The sequence below is a fragment of the Sinohyriopsis cumingii genome, chromosome 2, assembly GCF_028554795.1.
Source record: "Sinohyriopsis cumingii isolate HCF-2022 chromosome 2, ASM2855479v2, whole genome shotgun sequence".
Lineage (NCBI taxonomy): Eukaryota > Metazoa > Mollusca > Bivalvia > Unionida > Unionidae > Sinohyriopsis > Sinohyriopsis cumingii.
Genome location: NC_142962.1, coordinates 90442047 through 90456068, shown reverse-complemented (window position 1 = coordinate 90456068; position 14022 = coordinate 90442047). Strand labels below are relative to the sequence as shown.

The following is a 14022-nucleotide window of genomic DNA, read 5'->3' as shown; positions in this document are numbered from 1 at the left end:
TTATCCCTTTACCTAATATAGTGTATGGCTTTTTAGCCCTTCGATATACATGTAGCAAAGTTACCCAGAGCAGTGCACTATAAATACAACACCTGTTACCTATCTGACTTTATACACATAAGCCTGCCTGTCAACTGTTAAGCAGTGTAGTATATGTGATGTTTAACAGCAATTTGAACCATTTTCCATTTTTTGGTACACATATATTAAGCACGGAAAGATTTAAGAGTAAAATCCAATCGTTATAGCTGTATAATTATTTTTTATGGAAGATTTTTTTAATGTGCTTTAAAATCTTGAGAGGACTTGTTCACCGTCAAGTTAGTGAAGCCACGTGATCAACTGTAGTTGCCATTTCTCATACTCGAAATTTACAAGTTCTTTCTCAGTGTCTACATCTAAATTTGATAATTTAAAAAAACTAATTGCTGCCTACATCAATATCAGAGCCTTTACTTAAGTTACTGAAGACTTCGTAGTTGTGATTCTAATCATGAAAACTCAAACACTGAACAAAATCCGCAACCTTCATTTTGGAGTGTGGAAAATATGACCCAGACACTTTAAACAGATTTCGATCAGATCTTAAAAAGTGACCAGGTGATCTGACGTAATGGTCATTCACGCCGATGAATGTAGTATCTTATGGGGTCTTCCCCGAAGGTGGCGCTACAAAAAGCTTCTCAAAATGGCTGATGTTTACAGAAACTGACCTGTCAACCCTGATGAGTCCATCTCAGTAAGGCAGTTGATTTTTTTCTGTAAGACTGACCAGATTTCAATAAAGTGCGACAAAATATCAATAACTGCTTTTGTAAAGCTGGAAAACATAATTAAAAGTTTGACGCATCGATGATAAACATTATGTTCAACTGAAAAGTTTGTAAAGTATGCATAGACTTTATTTACCACTACTACAGTTGCACAAACTCTAATTCCAAACCCTATGCAGCTCAATGACTTGTTGCTATCTCTCAACTTGACATAATTCTTGGAAATTCTTTTCCATTTCACATGACAATGGCAATCATATCTTCCGCCACGAGACATACTCACACTGGCATGTGATGTCTAAAAAACATAATTGTGTCCTTTCCAGCTTATATTCACAAGAATCTGAATACGCCTTTTAATTCTTCTGTGTTGATTATTAACACTTTACTAGAAGCTTATTTTCCCTTTCATCTCAAACATGCATCGCTTTCTGGACACCATTTAAAAAAATTCTATAATTAACAGTTTGCTCCTGCAGACGCTTCGCATGATCAAACAGGTGCAGTTTAAAGTGTCGGGGGTGCTGCTGTAAAGTTAGTCTGGTTCCCTGACTAATTTCACTAATTCAAAGATGAAACCCAGATTCAAATAAAACACGGATGAACCAATTATCTGGATTTTTCAGCAATGATCATTTTTCTGTTGTTTTTGATAGTATGCCATTAAGTCTGTATTTTAAGGGTAATTTTTGTAAGACTTACAGCAAAATCGTAAGAGTTGGCAGGTCTGCAGAAGGTGTCTAAAGGCGCTTCCATGAGAATGGTGTTGAGGTGTCAAAAGGTGCTTCCATGTGAATCGGGTTGATGTGTCAAAAGGTGCTTGCATGACAGTGGAGTAGAGGAGTCCAAAGGTGGTTGCATGTGGTAAAGGGTTATAACACTACCAGCAAGATTGTGTAATAATGGGTCGCGTTATATGCAAGGTTGCCTTATAACTTTGTACATTACAAGCATGGCTATGTAATAAATGGCCATGTTATCTGCAAGGCCATTTAATACTGACATACATTAAAAGCAAGGTTATGTAATAATGGGTCATTTTAAATACAAGGTCACTTTATACTGGGGTAAAACAAAAGCAAGGCTATTAATGGGTCATGTTATTGCCTTATACTAGAGTACATTACAATCAAGGCTATGTAATAATGGGTCATGTAATAGGCAAGGTTTCTTTATAATGGGGTACATTACAAACAAGGCCATGTAATAATAGGTCATGTTATAGGCAAGGTCACATTATAATGAAGTACATTACATGCAAGGCTAAGCAATAATATTCCAAAACTAAATTCTGATCTTGGTATATCTTATAAATGTACATGATGTTATAATAAGACTGAAACTAAAGAAAATCAATTAAGTGATGCCATCAGAAGCAACCTTAAAAACCATGTTATATGAGGTTCTTGATGGCAAGCTACAAGTGCATTCCATCCAGATTACACTGTGTACAAGATGAGGACTGCAAGCAGGCACATCATTCACTTGATTGGCACCTCATTTCCCTCAATTCAAACAACAAAATCTGATAAATGCTCAACACACTTGCACTCAAAAAGGTTTTTAAGAAGTGCTTTGTATTTTACAAAGTTGCAAAACCTACCAAGAGTCCTTTGAAGGCACTGTTGCTAAAAGTAATTTATACGAATTCAAGATAAGATTGTTTCATCTTTTTCACCTCTTCGAATTCAAACCATTTCTTCAGCAAGAACAAGCTTTTCAAGATGGCCACTGTGGTAGCCATATTGTATGTAAGATCAGCATCATTTTCATTTTGGAGCTAGATATGATAACAAGTTTTTTGGTGAAATCGAAAGTCAATATGACCATCCAGTCAGATTTTCAAATGGCAACCACGATGGGCATCTAGGATTATGAGATTGCCATCATTTTTGTTGAGGACCAACTAGACATAAGTCTTCTGATGAAATCCTGATGTCAATATGACTTTCCGTTTAGTAGTAGCACTAAAAAGATTTTCAAGATAGCTGCCATGTTGACCATACTAGATGTCAGATTGGTACGCTTTTTGTTAAGCACCAACAATTCAGAATAAGAAGACTTTTGTTGGAAAAAAACCCATGTCAACATGACCATCTATCCGGAAGAAAACAAAACCAAGATTTCAAGACAGCCATGATGATATCTATACTGATGGTAAGATCAGCATTATTTTCATAACAATAAATCATTTAGTGGAAAACCCAAAACTGGGCACAACAAAATAGGATGGTAATTAATGAAGGTAAAACAAAATGTATGATTTTGGGGACACTGCAAAAGCTACACAAGTTACAGAACCCAGAACTATCTCTTGCAATAAATAATCATCCATTAGAAAATGTCAAACATGAAAAGCTTGTAGGTGTGACTGTGGATAATAATTTATTACAGAATGACCATATTGACAAGCTTTGTAAAACACTGTCATCCAAAACTGCCCTACTCTGCGGAATCATGAAATATTTACCTATGGAAACTCGCAATCTATACTACCATATTTCATGTTATTTTTCATACCCTTTAATCTTTTGTACAGCATCAAGCCATAAAATAATAAATAATTCTATCATATTTTTTCGTACACAAAATTTAATATTTTTTCAGTCATCCTATTATTTTTCATACATAAAATGATCTACTGTGAAGATTTACTTTTGCCAAAGTGATTTTAAAAAAGTACAGCCCTTTAAATTTTACAGCTAGGAATAAGAGATAAAATCATTGTTTTAGTTGAATTTTTTTTTCTTTCTATTATTTTTATTTCATTTTGTTAAAACTGCAGATAGGTTCCCAGATCAAATGGATTCAAAAATATATGAAAGTTTGATTTAGGCACATCAAATGACCAGGGTGTTGTTTTGCTAAGTAAGTTATGAGTAGTGACTAACTTGGGCATGTTCTTAACCGAGGCATCGAATGGAGAAATGGGAGATTCACGCAATATAACAATCATCATTTATAATCATGCATGTTGATCATTGATAATATCTTTCATTATTGTATTTCACTACATGTTTTTGTTTTTATTTGCATCACGTTTCAGATGGCGTCAGAAAAAAATGCTGATGTATCACTTAGATAAGCAAAATGACCAATTTATTCTTTGTTGAGTATATTTGGTAAAATCCCATATAAGAAATATAAATATTTGTTTCCTCAATGAAACACAAACCCGAATTATCTGTTATCTTCGTGAAAATTTGTATCTGAGATATCTAATAATGAAAAAGAATAAAACAACTAAAGACACATTCACCAATTATAAGTGTGTAGAAAGCTCTTTGCTCAGCTTACTCGGAAAGGGCAACTGTATTGTTAACTGAGAATTTATTCACATTCATTTTATTGCCCTTCTTCGTCTTTTGAGAAAATATAATGATTGATGTCTTTTTTCTGTTGTTGTCATTACAACATATACCGCTATTCATTAACAGCTGGACAACATCATTAATGAGCACCCTTGATTACGTCAGTCAGTGTAACAAAGAAACATGTGCATTTAAAAATGCATTCAGATGCCATTTGAGTTAATTATCCAGTGAAAATAATATCTTAGTACAGAAGACATGAAGACCACAGACCACTGGGCAATTAATCTTATTGTCTCAATATATTAATGCAGTAAAAACTATAAAAACCCAGTTAGTTTTAATCATAAATGCAAAAGTCATTGACTAAGAGAGTTCCATATATATAAAGTCAATATCTTCAAAGATCTTGGTATGTTCGTGCTTGGGCATGACTTCATTATTAAGTTTCTTCAAACCCCTGCCAAAGGGAGAGACTTTTATCCCCACACCATCTAAATGCACTGAACCACCAAACAAAAGGCAGAAAATTGGACCTGGATGGCCCAGAAAAGACAAAGGTGAAGTCCATCACCTGTCTGTTACTTCAGTTACCATGATCGCCAATGTAAAAGATGATGCTGAACTGCACAAATCAAATACTGATGCAGCAAATAATGCCATCATACCAAAAGATACTATTGTTGTTGTTGTTGTTGTAGGGTTTAACGGCATTTTTCAGCACAAGATAGGCTATACATGGCGGCCAGTATAAATGGTGGAGAAAGAACCCTGGAAAACTCAGGGAAGAACCACTGACCCACGAGAAGCTACTGGCAGGCTTTCCCACGTACCCACGCTAGCCGAGCCTTGGACTCGAACCCACGAAGACAGAGGTGAGATGGCAGTGATCCAGAACAGTGAGCGCTTTAGACCACTCGGCCACTCGGGACCCCGAAAGATACTATTGAAAACGTGACCATTGTTGCTGAAAAATTTCCTGAACCTGCAGCAGACAAGCTGGACTACAGCAATGATATGAGGAATATAATACAGTTTCCTGGTACTGCAAAGTCACCAGTAAGAGGACAGTATAAGAAATGGGACATTTACGATAAAATAAGAATTGTTGAGGAGGCAAAACTATGGGAATAAGGCCCATAGCTGCAATGTACCACTTTATACTAAGTACTTTATCGAGCTGGGTGAAAATTGATTTTTCAACAAATATTCATAGGACAAAGAAAGGATCTATCCCAGGTGCCAGCCAACCCTTGACGTATTTGCATGAAAAGGAGCAGGAAATTTTATCCTGGTTACTCTGTATATGGGACCATCACGTGCTTGTAACAATTAAGATGTGACAAAATTATGCTACTGCAGTTATTCAGGAGGAGAATCTAAAGTTTCTGGGCTCAAGAGGATGCGTTGATGGATTTTTCAAGTGAAATGGACTTGCACTGAGATTTAGAAGTTCAATATCACAAAAACTACCTCGAGACCTAGAGGAAAAAATAGACTGCTTCACCAGATATATAAGAAGGCTGCAGGAGGATGAGGAATTTGATGAACATTTAATTGGAAATACGGACAAAACGCCAATGTGTATTTCAACTTGGTTCCAGGGAAGATAACTGATAAAGTTGGAACAAGAGAGGTGCGTATTAGAGATACAGGCAGTGACAAGCACCATTTAACTTGTGTATTGACATGCCTGGCACCTGGTGACTAGATGCCACCCATGATAATCTTCCGAGGCAAAAGAAACTTTAAAAATCTAAAAATCCCAAAGGGAGTTGTAGTGAAAGTTCAACAAAAAGCATGGATGGATGAACACCTAATGCTGAATTATATTGATGAAGTTTGGAAAGTACACATGAAGCACGCACCTTCTCTCCCAGTGTTGGATTCATTCCGTGGCCATTTGAATGATGGAGTATAAAAAAAATCCAGAACAACAATAGCAGTAATCCCCAATGGATGCACAAGTAAACAACAGCCACTGGATGTATATCTAAATAAGTCTTTCAAGGGACTGCTGCGGAAAAATCGTCCACATACATGAAGGACCAGGTTTCCAAAAATATTGCAACCAGGGAAGCTGGTGAGGAGGCAACCGAAAAAATTCCAGCCCCTTCAAAGCAGCAGATGATTGACTGGATTTTTGAAGCTGTGAAGAATTAAAGAAGAAAAAGAACATGATAATCAGTAGCTTCAAAGTTACTGACCTTTCAAATGTAATAATGGTAGAGAGGACCACTACATAAGGACTGACAATGCAGCTCCATTGGAAAGTCTTTCTAGTGACGAAGAATGTGAATGTTTTGAGAGTTTTGAGCTGGAAGACTTGTAAAACTCTTGAAAATTGTGACTGTTTCATTGCATCATGTTTTTGCATTTGTTTTGTGCATTCATCCAATGTTGGATCACAAATTCTATCCTCGAAAATAACATGTTTGTGTTTATAATACAAAAATATTTTTTTACACATCGCTTTGTTGTTCTCTCTCTTTTAAATTCATTTGCCATTTTTTTTCCAACTGGCTTCAGAACAAGTATTAGTAGATTAATATTGTTCTAGAGCTAATGGGCTTGTCATACATATTTTCAATACCCCATGAGTAGCCCCATATCCCTATGTAGAGCCTCCTTAATTTGATCCGTAGAGGTGAATCTGGTCATCAATCCAGTATTTACTGGAAAAGACCAATCTAAAGGTTAAGCATATTTAATTAGCATGTATATTACGTCTGCATAGTCATGTGGCACAGTGACAATGGATCTCATAATTACAAACAAAACAATTTATTTATTCAGGTTTTAACTGCCAATGGAATTTAATAGTGCCCTTGTAGTGTTTACATAAGGAATAACACAACTGACAGGTGACTAAACAATACAGATTATTCACTCTCTCATAACAACAACCAGATTCTTGATTTCAGAGCAGAATGAGACCGGATTTGTACAAAAGTTTTGTACGCTAGGTTGTTGAGTGTTGTGTGTTCCGCAGGCCTTGTCTGGGTATGATCCCTTTATTTTTCTTACACACTGACATTACCACAAAATGATAATTATTTTACAAATTAATTTTTCAATACCCCATGAGTAGCCTCATAATAATGATTTTTTCGTGTACGAAAAATAATATGAAATACGGTACAAATCATATATTCTTCTAACACTGGATTATTGTTCAAATGTATGGGGAAACTGTGCTAAATCTGAGCTTGACAGGATTTATAAACTTCAGAAACAAGCAGCATGAGTAATTTTACATGCATCTACTGATCATCCCTCAAAAGCATTATTTGCAGAACTCAAATGGCTCACAATATATGACAGGATAAATTTTCACAAGGCAGTTCTTTTATATAAATGTCTACATGGAACTGCACCAGAGTATCTTCAGGACTTATTCTGGCCTTTTTCAACACAATACCACCCGTACAGAAATTTCTCATGGATTCCTTATGGAATACTTCAAGAATCCATATGGAAGAGATATGGACTGAAAACCTTATGGAATCAGACAATGTATTCCATATCAATTCCATACGTACTTCACAGCAAGTGAAAATTCCATATGGAATAAATTTGCAACTTTAATCCATAAGCACTTTTTTCCATATGGAAAGCAGACTCATGTATATATTGCCTCATGGAAAATACTCTCTGAAGAATTAATACCCTAAACTATCTGATTCAAATAGAAATACTGGTGGGAGTTAGAGTACATGTATATGTCAGTGTAGTTGATGTGGAAGGATGAATATATACTCATATAAATTTGAAGAAACACATGCATGTCAGTTTTCTTTAATTTATTTCCACAGGTGTTTAAAAACAGACAAAGACATGACCAAAAAAGTAGAGAAAATGTAAACATGATCAGAAAATTAATATCTGGTAGTAAAAGCACAGATGAATCTTTGGACTTAGAAAATTTGGTGCAAGGTGGATTCTGGGCTAATGATCTGATGTTTACTCTGAAAAGTAATTTTTCTGGCTTCCTATTAAAATATGCTCTACAAAAAGCATACCCTAGTGAAAATGTGACTGAAATTTCAGCAAAATTACAGTGAACATTTTTTGACATTCACTTAAATGTCCTCTGCCACTAAAATTATGTTATTTTTGGAGATTTTACAAAAATTTCTGAAAATATCAGTGAAATTTTGTGACTGAAATTTCACTGACTCTGCCAACATTTCTGAAAATATCAGTGGGAATTTGTGATTCAAATTTCACTGAGAAAATTCTGAAAATATAGTGATATTCTGTGATTGTAATATCACTGCCATTTCAATAAAAAATATCAATAAGATATAATAAAATTTATGTTTTGTTTCTTGTACAATTTGATTGATTTTCAGCAGCATTTATATCTCCTGTTTCTGATAGCTGTAATTTTATTGTTTATTTTGGGCACATCAACTTCTTTCCACATCTTTCCTTGTTATATTTCTATTTCAAATTTTTGTAGTTGTTGTTATTGTATTTATGTTTAACTTAAACTGGATTTAACTGCCCTCAAACAAGTTTTCTTGCTTTCTGTTTGAAATCAGAATTTTGCTTTTCTCCTGACCTGAATCTGATTTTCCTCAATACGGACCCTTTTTTTAATGTCGTCTGTGAAACTTATTTTTTACTATCCTGTCCCATTCTGCAATGAGCTTACTAATAAGTATTTGTTCCATTTATTATTTAAAAGATGATCACTGTAAAGAGCTTTCTGATTGGTCAAAATTTTGTACTTGCCCAATGAATTGTTGCATAACAGAAACTGATGGGAATGCTAAACATAGCAATTCAAATTTTCGAGCGGGATACGAGATTGAATAACCATTTGAAAAATGTGCGGCAATGAGAATAGCTTGAATGCAAAGTCGGTGGGAATGTAATTGGTCAATCTGTATGAAAACTGAATGCCATGATCAGCATTTTGCTTTTTATGCCATAAAAAAGCATCACAGTAGTGGCTAACATACTAAATAGCACAAGGAATTGAACCAGGATGATTTCGAAGTTATACAACTCAAAACTCATTAACTTCCAGAATGAATTTAAGGAGGGACAGTGTATAGATCACTGGCAGGAATTGTTGCCAAATACCCATGTCTATCAAAGATCATCATATCTTTGCAGAATTTTCTTGGCCCACACATAGAATCATCTTTCAATATCGTGAGGCATTATTGTGTATATTATCAAAATATTCTAGGTGTGTTGGAATTCAGTGTAAAATAAGAGTAATTATATCATGATAAACGTTTGTCACGGCTGCTTATGGAACAAGGACTAATTCAAGAGACCACAACAGGCTCATAGTTTGTACATTAATCAAAAATCAAGTCTGCAGTACAAGTGACATAAGACAGGCTCCTAGTATTTCTTCTTTTCATGTCTCAAATGGAAGCTTTTCTGTAATTTTGCATTATTTTCACAGTTGAATTTTTCAATGCAAATTAATATTTTATATTTTATATATGTTTATTTGTTAACAGATGCCTTTGCATATATTCCAGGTTTGATACTTTGATTTTTAAAATCACTTCATTATTTAGTGTCAAGCCAGATTCTTCACATCATGTTGTATATACTGTATATATTGTACATAACAGATAGAAGGCCTCAAGGTAGATTAGTTCTGTAATTGAGTTACCTTCTATAAATAGTCATTATTGTTATTATTATTATTATTATTATTATTAACGTCCATATCTCTTGCCTTGGATGTCATAGAATTACAACATCTGCATATTTTTTTTTCATGCACTCTTAATATCACCTCAGTTAATAAAGTCCTGTTTAATTCATATCCATTATTAATTTGAAACCTTCTGACATGTCTGAAAAACTACTGAAACTTCAGTAAAATACTAAATAATGATCAAAATTCTAGTGAAATCTCACAAAAGTTTTAGTCAAATTTTTTATGAAACCTCACAAATATTTAAGTGAAATTTTAGTGAGATCTCACCACAATTTCAATGAAAGTTTTGGTCGAAATATTTGTGAAATCTCACCAAACTTTTCACTGAAATGAAAAAGGCTTAAGTGATGCCATCATGGATTAGGTTTTGTATGCAAGGAAGAAAATGAGGACAAGAAAATCCTAAATCTTATTTGATAATCTCTGTGAAAATAATCCATTTTAAAAATTATTGTGAATATTTATCGTTGATTCCCAATAATGTCTAAGAATCATTAGGCAGTTTAATATAAATCTGAAGCAGATTTTTGTATAGTTTTGGCAGAAAGCGCTTAAAAAAACCCGTCTGAAATCCACTTTTAGTAAGTCTGGAAAATTTCGTACGGGATGGACTATTACTAAATTCCATATAACTATTTCCCAATTCCATATGGACCATTTACAAATACCATATGGTATATTTCCCAATTCCTTATGGAGTATTCACAAATTCCATATGGACTATTGCCAAATTCCATATGGATTATTCAAAAATTCCATATGAATTATTGCCAAATTCCATATGGAATTTAAATTTTATTCCATATGGACAACCTACAGATCTCATGGACTAATTTGCATATTCCATGGGATTTTCCATACGGAGTACGTACAGAATCCATAACATTTCCATATGGATACACTGAAATCCATAAGAGTGGTTCAGCTATAGAATAAAAATGTCCATATGGATATTTCTGTAAAAGTACGTATGGATTCCATATCCAATCCATGTGGAAAATTTTGTATGAACAGTTGAGATCAATATCACAAGGAAACCTTCTAGCACCAAAACCAAGAACAGAGCAGTTTAAAAAGAGCTTCCAATACTCTGGTACAGTTCTGTGGAACAAGCTTCCACTACATGTAAAATCTGCTGAAAATATTAGAGTATTTAAGAAGAGATATCATGAGCATGTATGTACTTCTAATAGATAATGGAATGTAGTATTTTAATACTAAACGTCAAAATAAACAATAATTATTGCTATCTTCATATAATGTGCATTGTTATACTCTCCTTAAGTGGGCATCAAGGGAGAATAGTCTTTGACTAATGAGTCACCCTCGATAAATAAAGCATTATTATTATTATTATTACCATCCAATTATTTAGAAAGAGAACTACAAGCATTTAAAGATGGCCAACATCAGGGCCTTCCATTAGATTTAAAGTTGGAGGGTCAGTTGCCAAAGAAGGCAGGAGGTTTTAAAGTAGCTAGGTGTAAAGTTTTTATTTAGAACTTAAACTAGACATAATAGGAAATCAAGTGCCAATATTTTCATGTAGTGCCAACTAGACCATGGAATGAATGAAAAACACATGGCAATCCTCCAAGAAGTCTAGGAGAAGTAGTGTTAATAAACTTAGTAATGAACAGATGACAGACAACAAGTCATCACACAAGCTCTTCCAGTCTATGACCTGTAGAGATAATCATCTGTGAAATAATTCCAGTATTAAACCGTTTTACACAAATACAAACCTTATCCACTCCGATTTTGGTCACATCCCCAAGAGGGATAACTTTATCCCCAAAATGGTAACGGGTAATCAAGATGGCATCCTCATCCACCTCTGCTGCATAATACATTTCCACCTGGAGACCCAGCTCTTGCAGGGCAAGTAAACCTGACCAATAGAACAAAAATTTGCTGAATTCTCTTTTATTTGTTTTACAGGCCATGCTAGTTTACTAGCCAAGGCTACCATTGATCCACTTTATTTCCCCCCAACCAACCAACCAGTGATTCCATTGCGAAGACAACAGGACTTCACATGGAGACATTTTGAAATTTACTTTCAAAATACTTAATTATCAGGACTAGATATTGCTACTTTGTTTATGATAGCAACAGAAGTATCAAACGAGTTTAGTAAATGTTTATGTGTATGGACCTTTGCTAAAGTGTGCTCTCAAGTGTCTTAGTGATCACATGAGATGACGCTGGTCACGCAGCTGGTCAGTCTTGAGAGCAAAGAAATGGAAGCCTCAGTGTCTTATTGGGTGGAAAGTATTAAGGGTGGGCATGTGATCACTATGGCACTTATGGGGTTCACGAAATTACAATCAAACATTGACTTGGCAAGTCAAGTTTATCAATTTAACTTCCCCCATAAGTGCCTCGTGATCCCATGAGATTTCAGAGCGAGGCTTCCATTTATGGAATAGATTAACAACTAAAACGAAAAAACAAAAAAACTTTTATATGTTGGTATTAAACCAGACAACCCATATCTAAAATGTACATTACATGACCATTATACAATTCTGGATGCAGACAAGACCCTTGTACTGAATTCAGTCTGGTCTGTAACAGGCTTGTTATAGAATTTCCTGAAAGTACAGGCACTAGCCCAGCCAGCTGCTTTCAAGATTGTACCCAATTTTACCCCTTTTTCATGGGTTGCAGAAACAGATGCAGCCCTTGTGCTGAGCCTGGAAAACTGCGGTATCAATACCAGACTTTCTCATAACAGTCTTTATCCAGTTTGATATTGTGCCTTTAGCAACTTTTTTATGTGGGGATTGTGTACAGATGAATAACTGTGTTTCAGAATTTCTCAAAAGCTTGGTCTGTTGCAAATAACACTGTAAACAAGACATGACACACAATTTTGTGTCATAGGGATAAGATTAAAAAACAAAAGGCTCCAGGTGTTTACCTGGTTTAGATTGTTTTAGCAATGAAGGAATGTGTATTTGTACACTGTTTACACCAAATTTAATGCTATTTGTCTGCTTAAGGTGAAGCGTCTGACACCTCTGTCCTGTTAACAAAGCAAGCAGCATGACTAACTTCATAGTAAGTTTCTGCAAAGACAACTGGTCATTGCCTTGTAAAGAGAGAAAACAGTTGCACACAAGCTGCACATCCCACACAAATGAGTACTTTGGAAATGAAGGCTTTGCAATGAACACCCCTCTCATAGATCTCTTAAGTAAAACATTCTTGCTTAGGCTTGATTTAGAAGTAAGATTAAATAATGAAAAAATTGCAGATCTAGCTGTATTTACAGAGCTATAACCTAAACTCTATCTACTAATTCTGTTAAAAACTCTACAACAATAGTCACTGGTGGGTCAAGTGGATTAATCTGTCTTTGAATTGAAATAACATCCACTTTTGGAGATGACCTCAATACTGTTTTTTAGTTGATGTTCTCCATGAATTGATGATAAGGCCAGCAGCCCTTTCTGATAATCCTTAATTTTTAACTGCTGTCGAGGTAAATGAAAAACACCCATCTTCAATTTTTGGAGGGGGTGTCGTTGTGCATTGTGTGCAAAGTATAGAATGTCTTGTGGACATGGCAGTAGAAAACAAGGACCGACTACACATGCAGGAGACTCGGAAACCAGGGTTGTGTTGTCCATAGTGGTGCCACCAAAATAACATCTGCTTCATCTTGGGCCATTTTTTGCAGCACCGCTCCCAAGAGACTGAAAGGTGGAAAGCAATAATGACAACTGTAATTCCATTTTAAAGAAAAAGCAACAACTGCTATAGCTTCTGGGTCAGGTCTGTATGAAACATAATGCAGAAGTTGGTGATTTAGCCTGGAAGTAAATAAATCAACATCTATGTGCCCATACACTTTAATGATTGCACTGAATACTGCAGCACTTAACTTCCATTAATAATCCTCATTTATGTTTCTAGACAATCTATCTGCATCACAATTTAGTGTTCCTGGCAAATGAGAAACACTTACCCAGATACCCCTAATTGTACACCACAGCCAGATATGATGCGATAATTTATGCAATTTAGAAATGTGGCCCCCCATTTTCTTCACATATGAAACTGCCACAGAGTTACGCATGTAGATGCGCACATGTGTGTTCTTCACTTCAGAACAAAAAGACTGTAATGTCACAAAACATGCTTTCAGTTCCAAGAAGTTAATATGATACAGTTGTTCCTCTTGATCCCAATGACAATCTGTTTCAGCTTTGCTTGTATGATTTACTCCCTCCCC

General features: G+C 35.1%; 1 protein-coding gene across 1 annotated transcript in view; it reads right to left on the bottom strand.

The window, feature by feature from the left end:
• LOC149805350 (DNA (cytosine-5)-methyltransferase 3B-like) overlaps nt 1–14022 on the bottom strand; it is a 189504-nt gene that overhangs the window by 60910 nt on the left and 114572 nt on the right. Inside the window, exon 15 of the mRNA XM_089949549.1 lies at nt 11525–11670. Within this exon, the coding sequence (XP_089805675.1) occupies nt 11525–11670 (146 nt within the window). The remainder of the gene's footprint in view (nt 1–11524; nt 11671–14022) is intronic.